Here is a 20,581-nt window from a genome sequence, read left to right on the forward strand (position 1 = left end):
ACTTAAATTGAAGAGCTAAAACTATAAAACACTTAGAAGAACACACAGGCATAAATCTTCATGACCTTGTATTTGGCAATGGACTCTTAGATCTGACACCAAAAGCAGAAGCACCTAAATAAATGAATAAATAAGTTAAACTTCATCATCAAAATTAAGGAACATGAGAAATGTAAAGTTCCTGCTTTAAAATTTCATCAGGGGCAAGCAACTAATTCAAATGGAATGCAGTCATCTAAAGGACATCTTTTTAATGAGAAATGCTATTACTAAAGGAGACTTGGGCTGTTTTAAATGATATTTAGCCCAAAGCAACAAGGGAGGTATTTCAGCAGGTGACTGCTTCCATTCCCATCTATAAATTCTTCCCCAGTGACTCAGTGCCCTTGCCTGATCAGTATTTTATGTTGATGACAAATCTCGCACACAACTCACTTATCATTGCTTGAAAAACTTACAAGAAGTGCTACTGTTTAACAAAACTGAAAAAATATATTTTGTCCTTTATGGAAAATAAGGAAGAAAGTATCAGGAAAGGAAAGAATAATTTAGCTCAAGTACTTGGTAAGAAATAGGAATACAAAAACAAATAACCAGAAATTGCTAGTATATGTATCAGCCATCTCAGAAAGAAGAAACAGGCCACTTTATTTCCTTTAAGGCCTGACATTTTTCTCTCTGCCCTTTTCCGACACCCTCCATTGTGTGGTCTCTAAGCAGCCCTACTGTGAGCAGCTGTAGACGCTAATTCGTGGTTCACTGAGGTGTCAATTGAGTCTTAAACCAAGGAAACAACAGCTGCAAAACAATACTTGACTCTGGTGCAAATATTTTCAAAGGTAGACTAAAGTTTCAACTGTTATTTTAGATAAACAAAACCCCAAACCATAACCTTCCATCAAGTCACAAAACAAAAGAACACGCGGCCGGAGTTTAATTCATTGCGTAGCGACATTTCTTATCGTGTTGCCGCTATTTAGACAGGCTTTCACGACTTTACCTTGACAAACGACTTCCTTCACTAGATGAAAAACTAGCTTCCGAAGCGATTTTGTTAGTTGTCTTTGTCCTGAATGTACCGCTGCCAATATTCAAACCTGTGAGAAGCACAAACATGGAGAGGGAGTGTCAGCCACCACGCAGCAACGAGTGAAGAAGAGGGCTCACAATAACTTTGGTGAAACAAATGTCAACAGGAGAAGATGCTGCTCAAGCCACAGAAGGCAGGGAGCTTCTGAGGCAAGGAACATGTTGATAGAACTCTGAAAGGAAGTGGAGCGTTTTCCGGTGATACTTAGAAGCCACAAAAAATAAAAAATAAAATCATTCGAAGAGCTCTATTCCAAATGACCACGATGCACATGTGAGCACATGGGTCTCTACTACAGCACCATGCACTGGATAATTCACCTTGTTATAACACATGGGCAGCAAGGGATCATCAAAATAATGGGTGCTGGGAACCAGGTCTCAGAAATAACTGACACCGCTGGATGACAGTTACCCACCCCACCCACCCTTAAGCCCTCTGCCAAATCCTCTGTTTTTCCATCTCCCAGGAGAGACTGAATCTCCATTGAAAACCATCAAGGCCACTCTTTAACCAGCCTGAAAAAGTTGATGGGGAAGATGCACAATCCACCTCTTTCCTGGAGCCAGGGGAACCAGACTGTTCCCATGATGCTATCAGCGTGCAGGGCAATCCTTGACCTCTGCCCCCTGGGTGACTTCAGCCTTGGATGTTTCTGCTTCAAGTCTGATTCTTAACTGGCAGTCACCTGAGATCACGGATAGAGAGTGCATGGGTGTCTCTGCAAAAGGCATTTGCTGAGTTTCTATCCTGTAACCTGCTTGCCTGCATGTAACCTCTGCAGCCAAGCCATTCTCTTAAGAATGTGTCCGTGCTCAGCCTGAAGAGGGTTTCCATGTGCTTACCAGCATAAGGCCTTTTCAGACATGGAAAGGAAGGCGCAAGGTGGCAGTGGCTTTCCTTAGTGACAGGTCCAGAGGCAGAGACCTAACACATCTGATGCAGAAAGTAACTGAAACATGCACTGCTTCTTCAATAGTCAGATTTGGGGTGGCTCCTGAGTTCAGGGTGCCCATCCTCACCACTACCTGTAACAGCAGTAGCGGGGTACGCTAACCACGGGGTACATGGCTTCCGTTTCCCTCCACCCTGCCAGCCTGCCTCCTGCTTCTCTTTGGAGCTCAGAGAAGTCCCCAGGATCAGAGTGAGAGCGAGAGAGTGAGAGTGAGAGTGAAAAGTATTGTGTGACCACACGTAAACTAAACGCCAGAGGCCGTATCTGACCTCAGAGATGGCTGACACCACCAGAAGGACTTCTATGATCCCAACGCAGGAAAATGTGGAATCTTGCAAAGCACATAGTGTAAATTTGAGTGTGGAGTGAGGGAACTGAATCTAGGGGTGCTTGATTATACAACCTATAAAGTATCACTTATGAATAAATTAATAAACAAATACATTAATCATTAGTATATTAATAGTACCAACATTTTTTTGTGTGTGTGAGGAAGATGAGCCCTGAGCTAACATCCATGCTAATCCTCCTCTTTTTGCTGAGGAAAACCGGCTCTGAGCTAACATCTATTGCCAATCCTCCTTCTTTTTTTCCCCCAAAGCCCCAGTAGATAGTTGTATGTCATAGTTGCGCATCCTTCTAGTTACTGTATGTGGGATGCGGCCTCAGCATGGCTGCAGAAGCGGTGCGTCGGTGTGTGCCCGGGATGCGAACCGGGCCGCCAGTAGCGGAGCACACGCACTTAACCACTAAGCCATGAGGCCGGTCCCCAACATTTTTGATATACATCCAAGGGACTACAACTTATGTCAAATTTACTCATCCTTTGAACTTGTCCAATTAACTATCCATATAAAATAAACTTACCAAACATAGATGTGTGGAGTCACCTTCCAACCACGTGTGTCTGCTAACTGGCTGTAAGGCTCTGAGGGAGGTGCTACTCTCTTGTCGCCTCCTTTTGTGAAATGAGGGGGTTGGATAAATACTTTCTAAATCTCTCTGGATTCTAATTCTGTGACTCAAATGTGAAGAAAGTGGTGAAAAGCAAACGGTTAAGGGCTCACGAGTGCTACATCTTTCCAAAGTGATGAAGCCCTCCATCGGGGCAGAGGCCCTGCTTCATACCTCAGCCAACTACAATGTCTCACATTCGCGGAGTTCACATAACACCCAGCACCACCGCGGCCAGCAGTCGCTGAGGGCTGCTCTCTAACAGGCCCTGTGCTGGGCATTTCGCCTGCAGTGGCTCACTGAATCCTCAAAACAACCAAAATAACAGAATTTTGCAGCAACCAATTCTAACACTAATATTATCTAGGAAATAGCTCTCTGAAGACAGACAGCTAAGTCTAATGCACCATATGTCCCTCGAAAAAATGCCTGTCTGATATAGACATCTTTGAGACAATTGGGAAATCTGGATATGGCCTGGGAATTATGTGATGTTAAGAGATCACTGTTCATTCTGATGGGTGAAATTATGGAATGGTGGTTTATGTAAGGATAAGGAAGTGACTAAGGTGTACTTCCTTCTGTATGAATCCATTTATTTTCACAAAGGGAGCTGAAGTGACATACTAAAAAAAGGTGTAATAAAATAAAAACCAATGAAAATAATAAAAATGCAATAAAGTATAGGAAAACAAAGAAAATTACAATTAAAACAAAAATCCTAGATTGAAGGAACTACACTTAAGCTTAAAATTTAGCTTTACTGGGATTTACAGTCTTTTCATTTAAAAAGCCCAAAGTTTTCCAACATTCTGGTGAGGGAAAATAGCCCAGGATGATGTTCCCCATTGATGATTAAGAAACTGGAAGATGTGGGAAAAGAAAGAATTTGGGGTGTCTCCTGTGGTACTTAGTGACAAGTTACTATCATGACATGCCAGGTATAATCCAAGGGCCTGTAAGGACCATCGCCATGCCAGGGCTGGCACATATCCAGGAGAGAAGACTCTTCCAAATTCTTGTTTGTTAAGGACTGAAAAAGTACTGGCTGATTCTGATCCAGTGATAGCTTATTACAAAGCAAACTCCAGAAACTTTCAAAGAATGACCACCCTTCCCTGAGCACAGCACTAGCTGCTGCCTTGGGTCACCTAGACACTGGCTGTGAGTGCTGAATCTGCTCACTTACCTGACAGTTGTGATGCAGAAGCATCTGCCTTTTGGAACCTGTCTTCAGTTTGATTTGTATTATCCTGAAGGGTAGACCACTTCAGCAACTGGTAGGCTTTTGTTTCTACAGATTTAAAAAAAGGCACAGATAACTGGATATCCACATGCAAAAGAATGAAGTTGGACCCTTACCTTATACCATACACAAAATCAACTCAAAAAGGGTTAAAGACTTAAACATAAGACTGAAAACTATTAAATTCCCAGAAGAAAACATAGGAGAAAAGCTTCAGGACATTGGTTTTGGCAACGATTTCTTGGATATGACACCAAAAGCACAGTCAACAAAATTAAAAATAGACACACAGGACTATCTCAAACTTAACTTTTGCATGTCAAAGGAAACAATCAACAGAGTGAAAAGGCAACCTACACAATGGGAGAAAATAACTGAAATCATATATTTGAAAATGGGTTAATATCCAGAATATATAAGGAACTTCTACCACTCGACAACAATAACAAAAATCAAATAACCCGATTAAAAATGGGCAAAGTGCTTGAATAGACATTTCTCCATATACAAATGGTCAATAAGCACATGAAAAGATGCTCAAAATCACTAATCACCAGGGAAACGTAAATCAAAACCACAATGAGATATCACCTCACACCCATCAGGATGGCCACTATCAAAAGAACAGAAAATCAGCGTTGTGGAGGATGTGGACAAATCGGAACTCTTGTGCACTGCTGGTGGGTGTAGCTATTAGGGAAAACAGTATGGAGCTTCCTCAACAAATTAAAAATAGAATTACTATATGATCCAGCAATCCACTCTGGGTATATATCCAAAAGAACTAAAAACAGGATCTCAAAGAGTTATTGGCACACCCTTGTTCATCACAGCATTTTCCACAATGGCCAAGAGGTGGAAGCAACCCAAATGTCCATCAGTAGTTGAATGGATAAAGAAAATGTGGCATGTACATACAATGGAATATTATGCAGCCTTTAAAAAGAAGGAAATCCTGTCACATACTACAGTGTAGATGAACCCTGAGGACCTTATACTAAGCGAAATAAGCCAGTCACAAGAGGCCAAGTACTGTATGATTCCACTCATATGAAGTAACAAAAGTGGTCAAAATCATAGAAACAGAAAGTGGAAAGGTGGTTATTAAGGGCTGGGAAGAAGGGGGAGGGAGTATTAGTGTTTAGTGGGTATAGTGTTTCAGTATTGCAAGATGAAAAAGTTCTAGAGATCTGTTGCACAACAATGTGAATATACTTAACACTACTGAGCTGCACACTTAAGAACAGTTAAGATGGTAAATTTAAAGTTATGTATTTTTTACCACAATTAAAATAAAAAGTAGAATTTGTCCATGACAATTCAGGTTTCTGCCTGTTGTCCCAGCATAATAATTAATAAAGTTGTCTTTTGTTAATCAAAAGTTTCCTAATTTAGACAATAAATTATATGGTGACGCTACTTAAGAGACATATGAGCCAAATGCAGTGCAATGGCACAGTTTGGCTACTCATCAAAAAACATCAACTGAAAAGATATCTGCTTGGCTCCTGACTGAACACTGATTGGATATATGATATTGCTAAATTGTTATTAACTGCTTTAGGTGTGAAAAAAATACACAGAAATACTGAATTTTCTACTACCTAGAAACAAGTTTCTTGAATTCCTCCTACGATGTTAACACTTTTCAAATGCATGCAAATTAGTTTTTTGAACTGTCCCTTTTTAGAAACTCTGAAAACAAACAAACGAAAAACAATTTAGTTGAACCCAGGTTTCAAGACTCGAAGTCAAGTTGTATGAATGTATTTGAGGTGGCCAAATTCTAGTCATTATTTTGAGTGGGTCTGTGGATAGGTTCAACTCACAGTAAAATGGTTTCTCTCCAGTCCAGGCCTTGCAGAAGCGGCTACAGGAATGAATCAGAAGACACATAACTGACTGCCTTGGTTGGGCAGCTGGTCCTCTGCAGCACGCGCTGCCCTGGCCCTCAGGCTTGCACATTCGAGTGTGGGGTCTCTGGGCTGAGTGAGGGGCGGGAAGGTCAGGAAGGGGAGGCGGCAGCAGGATGAGCTGGGGGACCCACCGCTGAGAAAATCTAACCAGGCTCATCGTAGGGACAGAGAAGAGCATCTGCAGGGAGCAAAGCCAGGTGCCCCAGAGGGGTCAGCAGCAGCCTGGGCACCCACAGGACACCCTTACCCTGCAGGACTGTTAACAGTGTCTGCTGTAAGTTAAAGTGGGGAAGACTGTTGGGAAAAACAATAAATAATGATCACGTAAAGAACCTGAGAGACACAACTTTCCCATTACCTCAAGGCTCAAGGATGCCTGGATGAAAGAGAGGCTGGAGAAATAGAGTTTTAGCACAGACATAACAAAACAGCATCCACGTCCACATCTCCAACATGGCCACAAACAAAAGGACTCCTGCTGTCAGCACCGGAGGCTGGCAATCACTGCTTTCCTGCTTTTGCTGGTTCAATTTAAGAACTTAACCATGAGCCCCTTATTACTGGATTAAAACTACCGTCACACTGACGAATACAAATGTAACTTATCTTGCCCTACTGAGAATCAATCAAGATAAAAATAAGTACTTAAAATGAGCATCATATTTTGAAATATTAAATGCTATATAGTTAAAATATGTACAGATCAGGGACTCAACTCTGAAAATAATAAATCCTAAGGCAACACTTTTTAACATTGCTGGATTGTGATATTAGTTGGGCAAACCTGAACTAGTATTTTGACAAATTTAATAAAGAAAACACCAGATGTCATGCATGCAGAAGGGGAAAGTACTGTTTTGCATAACTTGTGTATATGTGTTGGGTACTGGCCTAGGACAGAAAGTGTTTCTTGCTGTAGATTAGTCCCACTGTCCTAGGACAGCATCATAACACTCTCCTGTCAGTCCTACTACCTATATTACTTCAGATTTGTGGTAAGGTACTTTTGGGAGAGGAGAAGTATCAATAAAATCAAAGAATTCTAAAAAGGTAAGGAATCACTGTAAAAGAGGTAAAAATGTTCTGTTTTGTTTTTATTCTATAAAGATCAACCAAAAAGTTTTTCAGCTTTTAGGATACAAGTCCAGATCATAATGACCATATGCTATTTCTGCACTCAATTATACTGACTTGGTCAAGGAAAAGAGAGCAAAGATAAAAGTTAAAAAAAAAAAAGAATAGGAAAAGAAAAAAAGAGTAGCTTCTTGGTAAACAAAGGCTCCTGGCAGCTGGAAGCTGGAGTTAGGCTTTCCTCTCATCTATTGTTGTGAGGTAAATCATCTGACTCCAGTGAGCTGGCTCTCCTGCTCCTCAGAAAACACGTGCCTTTTATTTTTAGGAGAAGATTTTCGTGAAAAATATAAAGCTAGTAGTTGTGAGTTAATTTCACATTTGGGAGGATTAAGTATTCTGTCCAAATATAGGACAGTACGGATATTATCACTGGTCTGAGTCTAGCAAAGGAGGAATGTGAAGTGAATTCACATTAGCAGCAAGGGACCATTTTATTTTACCACTCTGGAAAAGAAAGGCCATTTCCATGTTCCACACACTTTCCATTCTGGTTTCCTTCTCTTCCTTCCTCTTATTCTTTTTTTTTAATTGAAGTATAATCAACATACAGCATTATATTAGTTTCAGGTATGCAACATAATGATCCAATATTTGTACATATTGTGAAATGATCACCACAGTTAGTTAACATCAGTCACCATACATAGTTACAAAGTTTCTTTTCTTGTGGGTGAGGAATTGTAGGATCTACCCTTCCCTTGCTTCTTGAAGGACTTGGACTCTGTAACTGGCCTTTCCCTTCAAGGCTGCCCTGAGTCTGCTTTCAACCGTACACAGTTTTGGAGGGATGTAGCTTGTCTCTCCAGTCTCGTTCTCCCAGAGCCCACCCCGCTTCCCAGCCATAGCTCCTTACTGGTATTTGATCTTTAAACCTTCTGTAGCCCTTCTCTAAGCGGAAAGTCAGTGAAGCTCACCCGGACAATTTTTATCTGGGACATAGCCGCCCTGACCTAAGTAATAGAGGGTTGGCAAAATCAAGCTGAGGACTGCTGGGCACATGGCCTGCTCCCATCCCCGATGCATGCTTCCTCGTGTGGTTTAAGGGCAAAGTGAAGTTTAAAAGGTGAAAGGATTAAGTGTATTCACTTGGAGGAAGAAACACTAACTGAGGCAGGACCAAGACACCAAACCAGCCAGAGGGGTTGGAGCAGGCGGCAGGTGCTGCTGTCTAACAGGAGGTCTGTGTCGGGCAGCAGATGCTCAGAGCTGTGGTCATTCTCCCATGGCATGTATCACACCCTCAGTCACCCCTGTTTTAGTCAGAAGAGCTGCACAAAACATTTGAAGGACTGGGAAACAACCCAAAAAGGAAAAACAAAATTAAGGTTTGGTTAAAAAATAACAATGAGAGGATAAAGGCTACATAGCCTGCGTAGAAACAAGGGAAGAGGGTTTAAGAACAGAAATTGCATAGATTGGACAGGGCAGGATTATAAATGCAGATGCTCTGGGGCCAAGCAGGTAGCACAGAGAAGTGAGTCTGGCCAGCTGGAGAGCACATGCCTGGCCAGGGGGGACAGCTGTTCTCCGGCTACAGCCAACTGCTGCCAGGTGGGAAAGTGGGCCTAGTCTTGCCAGACTCCTGCCTTTCTTAAAAAAAAAAAATGCAACACTGCACAGGCCAAACAGAACACATTGGAAACCTCGAAACTAGATGGTGGTGAGCAATTTTTTCTGTGTTCCCTAAAAGTGGCACAAGAACACTCGGAGAAAAACTTCAGCCAAGGGATATAAGCTAGATGTTAGCAAAAGCTTCCGTAGTTGACAGAGCTGAGAGACCCGGGAACACACTATCAAGGCAGGCTGCAAGAGCTGTGTGGAGGTTTTTAAGTAGCTGCTTGTATCAAATAGACCAGGCTTCAGACTCTTTGGAGGCAAGAGTCTACGTCTTGCTAGGGGCACTCGAACAATTCAGACCTCCTCCTGGAAAAGCCTAGAGGTCTTGGCCAGGACGCCAACTTCATAAGTCAAGTAGGCAAAGCTACGGGCATGAAGTTTCTGGTAACTCAGGCCCAGGCTCTCCTAGAAGGAAGAAGGATAGTGAAGAATCAAGCAGTTCAAAGCTGCACTGTATTGCCCTGCAGATTTATAGTTACGAAATGAATGAACGAACAAAAGAGCAAAAGTAACAAGTCTAGAGTTCAAATCAGCCTGCTATAGACAAGTGGGGGCTGAGTTCCTCCAGTTCCAAGGAGAAAAGACTTGAGTCTTCTCAACTGCAAGTAAACCCTAAGTCTGCAAATTCGAGGACTAGGTAGCCCCTTAAGGCTTTACTTTCCAGCCTGTGACTGAGAACTCCAGAGAAACGTTTCCGCTCATTAGTCATGTCAAACTCTCAGAAAATTATTGAGAAGTGCGTATAATTAGATAAAACAAATATTTCTAAAGAATACAATTATTGTCAATTAGAATGTTCTGGTACACACAGAAACAAATATATCTGCATGCTCAAGCTTTCAGTTCTGGATCTCTCAGTCAAGCATCTATTATACACTCAAATCTGTGTCAAGATTTAATTTAAAAAGTAGAAAATATTGCAATTTAAAACATAAAATAAAGGAGTCCGGGGGTTAAAATCCATCCTTGGCTATTAATTCCAGACTGATGACACAAAGAGATAAATATGTTTTTCCCTACTTTGTTACATAAGCCAGCCAAACCCAATCATCTATCTTCCTACAAAGTGGTGAAGAATCACTGAGATTGTTTTTTTTTTTTTTTTGGATATGCATTTCGTGTCTAGAAAATGGAAACAGCCAGAGAAGGAAAGCGAAAACATGCTGAATAAAGGGAGATAGGAGAGAGATGATGTTGAGGAGGGAAGAAAGAAAAAGCCTCAACTTCTTATCTTTTATTCTCTTTTATATGCAAATGTACACCTGCTAAAATATTTCTAAATCTAGAAAGAAAAAGAAAAAGAAAATATTTGATGAAAAAGTGCTTTTAACAACTCATTACAAGAACCAGAGAGAGGCAGGGTTCACCAGCCTCTAGGGGTGTCTCCAGGCAGAGAATCTGCCTCTGGCTTGCGCAGAAATCCCTAATGAAAGAAAGAAAAGTTGGGCCCGGAAAAGGAGTAACAAAGGGAGATGCAAACAATACCATCACTACAAATAGAAAAACAACCTTGAACCAACAAAGAACTGGGCATCTTTGAGTAAGGAAGGGGAATTACTATTCCTATAGGAAGTATGTAGAAATTTAAAAATTAAATTTGAAAAGTATTTTCTGTCCACTGAGTTTCCCAGTGCTGTTACTTTTCACATATTTCTACACCCATGCAAATTTTTTTCCACACTGTTACTAGATGTGTTGCTGATGCAGCAAACAGTCATTTTTGTAAAATAAAATAAAAATTGTGACATATATTTCTAAAATTAATTCTAAAGATAAATATTATCACTGAAAATCCAGAAGTCATTTGTCTAGTAATCTGCTCAAATGAAAACAAGAAAATATTAGGATATGGGTGCCTTCACAATTCTGAAAATACAGAAAACTCATCTATATTTAGGATTTTTTTCAAAGGCCATAAGTCAATGTGAACCTGAAATACATAGGTTGGATCCATGACGAGAATCACTTTTCATGTCCAGACTTTCTGCAATAAACTCCACTCCCCCAGTGTTGTGGGCCTGTAAATCTATTGCCAAGGTTTCTCTGTGCTCTCAGAGACTGCTGATGTACAGAGAAGAGAAACTCCTACTTCACATGAGTTGCCTGAAGCTGCTTCAGAAAATAAATATTTAGGGGCCAGCCCTATGGCATAGTGGTTAAGTTCGGCATGCTCCGCTTCGGCAGCCTGGGTTCGCAGGCTCGGATCCTGGGTACCAACCTATACAACTTGTCAGCCATGCTGTGGCGGCGACCCACATACAAAATAGAGGAAGACTGGCACAGATGTTAGCCTAGGGCTAGCCTTCCTCAAGCAAAAACAAGAGGAAGATTGGCAACAGATGTTAGCTCAGGGTGAATCTTCCTCAGTTAAAAAAAAAAATTTACATCACATTCTTAATTTCTACGGAGTAATTCAACAATTACACTTGAAAATAAATGTCAGGCTTGTAACTGAACTTTAACGAATGTTCCAAAACTGAACTGAACAGTTCCGCTGGTATTACTTCATATGTAAATTTATAACCATAGTGCCTGCCACTTAACATTGTTCAGCCATGGGAGGGGAATTTTTAACTCTCCAAGTCATGCAATCTTGAACTTTTCAAAGATTGAGTAATCTTGATCAGGAAGCTATATTTTATTGGCATAATTAAATATTTTTAAAAACAATATTTTTAGCAATTTGCATTCAATGATTTATATAATGAGAAGAATCAGAAATAAAGACAATAATATTATCATTAGCATTATAGTAGGGTCAGGAATAATCAATGTATAAGATGAACTAGATGTTAGAAATGTAAAATATGAAGAAATCTCTCTTCACCCCCTACAGTGGGTTGAATGATGTCTCCCCTAAAATTCATGTCCACCCAGAACCTCAGAATGTGACCTTATTTGGAAATAGGTTCTTTGCAGATGTAATTAGTTAAGGATCTCAAGATGAAATCATCCTAGATTTGTGGTGGGCCCTAAATCCAATGACAGGCATCCTGACAGGAAGAGTGGACACAGAGACAGAAAAGAAGGTGATGTGCTGATGGAGGCAGAGACTGAAGTCAAGCTGTCACAAACTGAGAGCCACCAGAAGCTGCAACAGGCAAGGAAGCCTTCTCCCCTAGAGCCTTCAGGAGCACGGCACTGCTGGCCTTTGGTTTAGACTTCTGGCATCCAGAACTGGGAGAGAATACATTTCTGTTGTTTTAAGTTTGTGGTACTTTGTTACAATAGCCCTAGGAAAATAATACACTTCGTGATCCTCGATTTTATTAAAGTATCTGAAGCCCAACCTCTTCTCTCCCCACTTGAGTCTCTTGCATAAAATGAAGGTGTTTCACAACATGACCTACAAAGGCTCTTTCAGCTTTGAGACCCCCTGCTCCATGGTTCTCAAACCTGGGGAGTCACCTGGGGGTGTTATAAAAGACTGATGCCTGAGCCCCACCCCTAGAGGTTCTGATGTAACTGGTCAAGGGTGTGGCTGGGGCATAGGTATCCACCCAGGATTCTACTGTCAACGACCAAGGAGAATTTCTCTAGGCATTTATGAATTAATTTCCTTGAATGCAGGAGCAACCAATCGAAAACACTCTTCAGAAAGGTGCCTTTCATTCTTTACTGACCATGTTAAACAAACACCACCGCCCTGTAATGTCATGAGTGAAGACGCTTTGCTGTAGCAGCAAAGGGGAAGCCCCAGCAGCCTGACATCTACCACAGAGACAGGGCCACAGGGACTGCAATGGACAATCCAGCAGCATGAGATGGTTCCCCTGGTTTTGCACGAGTTGGGGCTCCCAGGCTTGGCAGGTAACACGTCTTTCCTGATCCTCGTGCATTTCTGGGACAGGACAGGTGAGACACATTCTTAGTAAAGTCTCCTTAGTGGAGTGTTACGCCACTGTACTCTGGCGTCCAACGTTGTCACCACAGTCTTCTCTCCCAGGGTAAATCCAGTCACCAATGACAACCTGGCTATTGTATGTTCCCAGCCTTTTCCAATTTGATGTAAAACTCAAGCAATAACGTTTTGAGAAGCACTGCCCAGAACCCCAAGTGGCTGACCTCCCTCACAGCTTCTAAATGGACATACCTTAGTATGACATTGAATATTTCAGCTTGCCAAAGAATATCAGTGAGAAACGGCACTGTCAGGCAACCACTTTCAACACAGCTTGACCGAGAGAATAGGAGTCAAAAGAATGAGAGGCTGAATGGACATTCTTAGAGGCTTAATCCTCTTCAGATAAAAGCTGAGAGCCCTTTTCACACGGAGCTTAAGGAGATGAGTTTTGCCAGGATGGGCACGTGGGGTGGGGAAAGTATTGGTAGAGTGACTGAGTGAAAGAGACAGCGTTCTGGCCTGAATCAACAAGCATTTAAGGAAACTCCTTAATCTTTGGATTCCAACTCGTTTTTATTCATTCGTTTGACAAACTGAGTGCCCACTGTGTTGTGTGCCAGATACCGTGTCAGGTGACGGGTTTCTATGACATTTAGCATAACCTGTGTCACTTGCTAAAACTAAAACTCACTTCACTCTCAGAGGTAAATTCAGTATGAATACAAATAAAATTGCCAACGTGGGAAATTTCACTTGGGGGTATAAGTAGTTCAGATGAGATTTTCCCTCATAATCTAGATAAGCATGGCTTTAATCCTGGTCTAAGTGTTCCAGGGAAGCACTGACCTGAGTATTCTAGTCCTGCACGTGTACTCAGGCTCGCCCCGCTGTATAAAGGGCACACACACCTCCTGGCAAAATCCATACTCGGAAATCCTTGCAAGTGCCCACCTCTCTAGGCCTAACACGAGAGAAAGGAAAGGTATAGCTTCGCTCATCATCACTCGCAAAGCATCCTTGTGGAGCTCATCTTTTGTGATGATATACACTGATGTTTAATTAATCCAGACACCTTGATGCAGTCGCCTCTCTTGTAAAACGAAAGCAGCAGGCTGGTGGAACAGAAGGAGTTCAGGGATTAAATCTTGAAGTTTGAGTTCGATTCAAGATCCAACACACTAGCTATATGGCCTTGAGCAGGACTCAACCTTCCTAAGTTTCTGTTGGACTGACTGTAGAATGGGTCCCTAATGTTTACCCCACAGGACTGTTGTGAGGATCAGAGATGATGAAGACTTAGGAGGGGCAAGGACCCAGTCTTATTCCCAGGACTTAGCCAAAGTAAAGGTGTAATATACATGCAAATGATATACTATCTATTATAGGGAGAAAACCACACATTCATAGATATCAAAATTATTCTTTGATTTCTACCTTAATTCTTCACTGTGAACAACCAGACTAATGAAAGGGGTAGATTGTGTTAACAACAACAGATCATACAGGCTGTGGGAATATTTATTCTGGTTGTGTGTGTGGGTCTGTGTACGGGAGGGTTTCTATGTAAATCTTAGCACAGATTGCAGGAGCTCAACTTATGAAACCAACACTCTGCAAATGATTAACAAAGCAGATGCCTTCAGAGTGACAGCAAACTCTTTAAGGATGAGCCCCTCTGCCAAGGAGACCTATGTTTGGAAGTGATAAGCAAATAAGAAAGGGAAATAAAGAAATGAGAATATTGGCACATTTGACTTCTTTCATATGGAATGAGAATCACAGTCTCTTAGCATTAGAAGGAACGTCAGTTCCAGAAACAAGAATTCCTTCCACAGTGTCCCTCTAGAGAGTAGGTTCCTGCCATGGTTCAAGCACCCAGCACAGAATCTTATACCTGGAAGACACTCAGCTTGGTTTTGCCTCAAAGAAGAGCTAGAAAGTTCTTCCATTACTGAGCTGTGAATTCCTTCCCTGCACCACTCACACACAGAGCCCCCTGAGAGACTCTAAAATTACGCTTGATCAACGTTCTGTCTTGTACGTGGAGGCCTCGCAAATATTTAAAGATAGCTTTTGTACCCTTCTCAGGTTAAACTTCCCCAGGGCCCTCATCATTCAGAGCTTCCCCTCCATTCTGCCCAAACTCCTGGTGCCTGCCTGGGTTCACTTCGGTGTCTTTCTCTACTACATCTCCTCTGAGACGGCTGTAAAGCAAACAGTCACGCAGAAGGACCCACACTAAAGAAGAGCACTTCTGGACTGTCCAAACTCACTACTGGAACATGCTGGTCGTCAATTCGTCAATTCAGGAAGCAGCTTTAACAAGTAACTTTCAATCATAACATCAACTGGGTTTAGTTACACTAAAGTAGCCAAAGCTTCATTATAAAGCAATCTCATCCACAAGGGAGATTCCCACAAAAAGGACTCATGGGAAAACGTTGACGATAATTTTAGGGTATTAAGAATACTGGTGCCCTCATTAGACTCAAGGTTTTAAAAAACATTCTGTGTATATCTGTGTATATTTCCCAAAACATGTTCCACAGAATATTAATTCTGTTGGCTGTTCATAGGAAGGATTCCATTTTCAAATAGAAGATAATTATTTGAAACTTTAAGTTCACACCTTTAAATGGGTCATTTACTGAAAGTCTAAAAGTTTTCAACGTGCTCCCTGCACTGTGCATGTTGCAGAGGGAGAGCGCGATTATGCGGGATTTGGTCAGAGAATGTGTATTCCCTGAAGCATTTTCGGGGTGGAGCCTGCACAGAACACGCTTGGGGAAACGCTGCATCCGCCCGTCCACACGGTGAGGCGGCACAGCAGGGGAGGACTGTCGCCTGGGAACCGTGTGCCCTGCAACGCCCTCACCTGTGAGCCTGTAAGAGTTATGGCACACAGGCACTCACAGGCAGAGATGCTGGGCCTTGACCAGTGAGAGCCCCAGGAGCCACTGCACCACGTTGTTGTGATTCTTCTCTAAGGGTTTCTCCACGGGACTAATTAGAAGTTCCAAAAATATCATGCAACTCTCCTCAAGATTCCTTTTTGATGGGGTAAATATCCTTCTGGATTCAAATCATCAATTGAGTTCTTAAGTGGAAATTTCTTGCAGAAACTAATTTAGCGGTACCACTGGGAAGCACTGTCTAGGAGGAATTATGGCAGCACAGGGCTTGGGCGAGTCTTGGTCCCAAGTGGCTACCGCAATTCAGAAGGTGGTGTTCAGATGCCTTTCCAAGACTCGTCTCAGGATTATGCTTTCTGTGGCACTGTACCCCCAGCCCCCTGCTTCTTTTCCTCTTTGAGTTTGCTTTGTGAGATTCCTTTTAACTAGATGGCATTGGTTTGAAAAACTGGGGACTGTGGGGCCAGTGCAGAAGATCAATACTACTACTAACATTCACATGAATATTATTATTATAAATCGCAGCTTACATGTATTGAGTGTGTAGTACACGCCTGGCACTTGCACACACACGATCTCATGTAAACTTTAAGACCATCTTGCCAGGTGGTATGTCTGCTTTCCCAGTACAGAGGCTCAGGGAGGTGGAGAAATAGAGCAGGGAGTAAAATGCTGACACTGACGGCTGATGCCAAAGCCCAGGCTCAATTGCAACATCCCCTCAACCCTGAGAACAGCCTCTGGAATATTCCTTTTCTTTGGAATATTCTAGAAGGAATGCAGCCCATAAAACAGGAAAGTCTCAATAAAACTATTATAAAGGGGGAGGCAGAGTCTATCTTTTTTTTTTTTCTTTGTGAGGAAGCTCAGCCCTGAGCTAACATCCCATGCCAATCCTCCTCTTTTTTTTGCTGAGGAAGATTGGCCCTGAGCTAACATCCATGCCCATCTTCCTCTACTTTATATGGGATGCTGCCACAGCATGGCTTGACAAGCAGTGCGTCGGTACACTCCCGGTATCTGAGCCTGAGAACCCTGGGCTGCCACAGTGGAGCGCGCGTACTTAACCACTTGCGCCACTGGGCTGGCCCCAGACTCTATCTTAAATCAAACTATATACCTGCTTTACTCTACCAAGGCCAAATCTCCAATAATTATGCCAAAGACACAAAGATTTAATAAAGAGATAATGGTCAAGAACTTAGAGATTAAACTATTACAATGTTATATGTCAATTATATCTCAATTTAAAAAACTGGGGAAAAAAGAACTTAGAGAGCAAAGTAGTTTCAATCACAGACATGACAACAGCATTAAAGAGTCAAGGCACATGAGGCCCTCAAACATTAATTTCATGGGAAGTCCAGCGGGTGGGGAGCAAAGAAGAAAGAGAGTATGGTGGCGAGGACAGAATGGAAATGCTCAAAGTAAATGGCTTTGAAAGTTTATTTTTATATCTCCCAAGTTATTTTATATGTCTAAAACTTTGGCATGCAACAGGCACAAAGGATTTTTTTCTTTATTTCTTTTTTTTTTTTTTTTTGGTGAGGAAGATTGGCCCTGAGCTAACATCTGTTGCCAATCTTCCTCTTTTTGTTTGAGGAAGATTGTCTCTGAGCTAACATCTTTCTCAATCTTCCTCTATTTTGTATGTAGGATGCCTCCATAGCATGGCTTGATGAGCAGGGTGTAGGTCCGCGCCCAGGATCTGAACCCATGAACCCCGGGCCGCCAAAGCAGAGCGTGCAAACTTAACCACTACGCCACCGGGCTGGCCCCACAAAGCATTTTTTTAAAACTGCCAACTATTAATTGACTGATGGTAGGTTGTTGGAATTAAAATTTCTTTAAAAATCTTAATGGTAAATAGCCCTTATTATTTCTAGGCACATCACACCTCTTTCTACAAGAAAAAAAGAAAGATTTGAAACTCCAGTACTTAACTATCTCTTCTCTTACAAAGAAAGTCTATGAGAAAATAACGTTTGCACTAATTTTGAGGACAGTCATCTGCTCACAGCAGGGAATGACTGGAAAGAATACTGAAAAGAGAAGCAAGAATGGGCAACGAGATCACTTCCTGGTTTCTCTCCAATAAGTCTTTATAATTTTAACTGAAATAAATTCAGAGGTCATTAGATACTTCTGCATTCAAAGATAAATGCAAGAGAAAAGTCTCCAAATGACTTCTTGATTATCTGCAATTTGGGATCATCTACACTTCTACTAACAAAAAAATAAAGAGGGAACGCTACCAGAGTTTTCTCAAAATGAAGAATAAAAATGCAATAAACATATCACTGGGAAAATGTTTAAAAGAAAAGAAAACCTCTGTATTTCGGAATGAAATATTATCTGATGCAGAATATATACAATAATTGCTCTATTATAAACTCTTTTTTCAAAACCAGAGTTCATCACAGAAACATGAGTTTAAAAAATTAATCATCAGGCTATGAATTGTATTGTCATAAAAGAAAGCTATTCTTTTCCGCTTATAAACAACAAAACGACCACATATGCAGATGCATGCCTCAGTACCGCAGTGCAGTGGTGTGGTTACTTGTATAAATATTTAAAGTCAGACCTTTGAATTTATAATGAAGTAGTGTACCACTTTACAAAATAAGATCCTAGTAAATTTAGACGTATGACAAATAGAACTCTGTTCAGAATACTCATTGCTGCTGTTGATATTCTAAAACTAAAAATGTAATGATATTCAGATTCCAGCTAAACAAGCGTAATACATGTGCAGAAATCTTAATAGGTCTTGATGAAACGTTACTGCTAAAATTTTTAAATTATCACATGGGCTTTGTAACTGAGGCACAAGCAAGCTTCTTGTCTGGCATTTTTTTTTTTTCCTGCTCTTATTTTAATGAGACACATTCAATTATCACAGGAAAGAAAAGAGTAAAATCAGAAACAGCTGTAGTTGGCCACACACTGACTGGTGTTCCCCACGGAGACTGACGTTGTCACACAGACGCAGGTGCTGAAAGGCTATGTGATGGGGTGCTCACACGTGTAACTGTGTAACATGATCATGAAGAATTCAATAGGCATGCTTATTTTCCACCTCAGTTTCTGCTAATGTAAGCGCACACATCATGCTCTTACAATTAATCGTCCCCTCCAGCACGTAGTAGTTGAATATACTTGCTCTTAGCAGAGTCCACACACCACTAACCTAGAATGTTCTGATTATAAAACAAGGTTGAATCCTGTGTTTGAAACTCTTAGGCAACCATAACTTTACCTGTGATTGGAATCTTTGCTGCCATGCTCTCTTCCTTGCTCTCGTCTCCGCAGCCACTTGAAACGTCTAAAAATCAAACACAAGATAATAAAAGTGTATTTCAAGGTTATATTTACGGAATAGGCCTTTGCTTTTTTTTTTTTCTTAACTGCCATTCCTTTTATTTTCACTGCTTCCCCACCTCCTTTCTTTGCTTAGTTTATTTCTTGTCTGAAATAGTACTGTTCCTAAAAAGAAACCTATTCTAAAACTAAGGTATCTCTATGTTGCTTTCATGCAAAATGATTTAGCCTGACATCTATCAAATTTGACTGGGGCTTAAAACAAGCGAGCCTCAAATCCTGTGCATGTGTATCAGCTTCTGAATATATCCTGAGCAACTCATAGCTCTCTTGGGAATACATTATAGCGGTTTATTGGCATGTCTTAACAATAACGTTAAAATAATCACAATTTTCGGGCCGGCCCCGTGGCTTAGCGGTTAAGTGCGCGCGCTCCGCTGCTGGCGGCCCGGGTTCGGATTCTGGGCGCGCACCGACGTACCGCTTCTCCGGCCATGCTGAGGCCGCGTCCCACATACAGCAACTAGAAGGATGTGCAGCTATGACAGACAACTATCTACTGGGGCTTTGGGGGGAAAAATAAATAAATAAAATCTTTAAAAAAAAATAATAATCACAATTTCTGGATACTAAAAATTGGTTATTAAGTTTTGGGGGGCATAAACTCTGATTCTTAATCATCTGTTTAAACTTATAAAAGGTTCTATTATAATTAAAAAGAATGTTTACCAATTATGAGTAAATTCTATTAAGTGATATCAAAAACTTCACAGTACTCTATGTGAAGTACTTGATGGACTCATTTTCATAGAATCATCTTCATCTTTGTGGGATGATAATAATTATCTACTGCCAAGTGCTTAGTCCTGTTAAGATTTCAATTTATAAAAACTTATTTTATTGGAAATTCAGCAGGACAGCAGATCTACAATTAGGTTTCCTATTCCTGTTAGACTGAATGAAAACATATATTTATTGGAAGGTGGTATAAAACAAATAACATATTATACATATTAAAATTAGAAGTGTTCTTGAGTCTGCTTTTTTATAGGTACACCTTGAGAAAGGGTGTTTGCGTTGACTCTGAATGCGTTTTTGCTGTGGACAGACCCTTTAACAACAGTTACCTTGTTCCCTTGTAAGAACACTGTTGAGCCATAGAGTGGGTTTCGCTTCCTTTATTCCACTACTGTCATTCAGAATAGATGGCAAGCTGCAAGATGATTCATTACTGTGAACGGCCGAACTATCGTCACACTCTTCTGTAGGGGCTTTTTTCAATAACGCTGCTGCCTACAGTGTTTAAAAGAAATAAAAATAAACTCTAGCCACATTCCCGTTGGTCTCAAAGACCCAGCCTTCAGACATAATTTTAGGTTAAGCTTTACTTTGGATTTAATTTGCTTCCTGACATTTAATTGAAATTAAAATGTCTTCAAGATAAAATAACATCTGATTATTTTGCAGCATAATTTAATTCTTTACAACAACTTACACTTGTAATAATACATTTTTTTGTGGCCTGAATCTTATGTCATGCTGAAGTGTTCTGCTTGTGAAGTACGTATGTGAAATGTGACCACTCTTGT

At 41.1% G+C, this 20,581-nt stretch overlaps 1 protein-coding gene across 1 annotated transcript in view; it reads right to left on the reverse strand.

The window, feature by feature from the left end:
* Positions 1-1,653: 1,653 nt before the first annotated feature.
* The window catches only part of LOC131394475 (centrosomal protein kizuna-like), a 66,017-nt gene continuing 47,089 nt past the window's right edge, over positions 1,654-20,581 (reverse strand). Inside the window, 4 exon segments of the mRNA XM_058525847.1 lie at positions 1,654-1,778; positions 4,189-4,293; positions 18,931-18,996; positions 20,120-20,285. Of these exon segments, the coding sequence (XP_058381830.1) occupies positions 1,687-1,778; positions 4,189-4,293; positions 18,931-18,996; positions 20,120-20,285 (429 nt within the window). The 3' untranslated portion in view covers positions 1,654-1,686.

Source organism: Diceros bicornis, chromosome 30, assembly GCF_020826845.1.
Source record: "Diceros bicornis minor isolate mBicDic1 chromosome 30, mDicBic1.mat.cur, whole genome shotgun sequence".
Classification (NCBI taxonomy): Eukaryota; Metazoa; Chordata; class Mammalia; order Perissodactyla; family Rhinocerotidae; genus Diceros; species Diceros bicornis.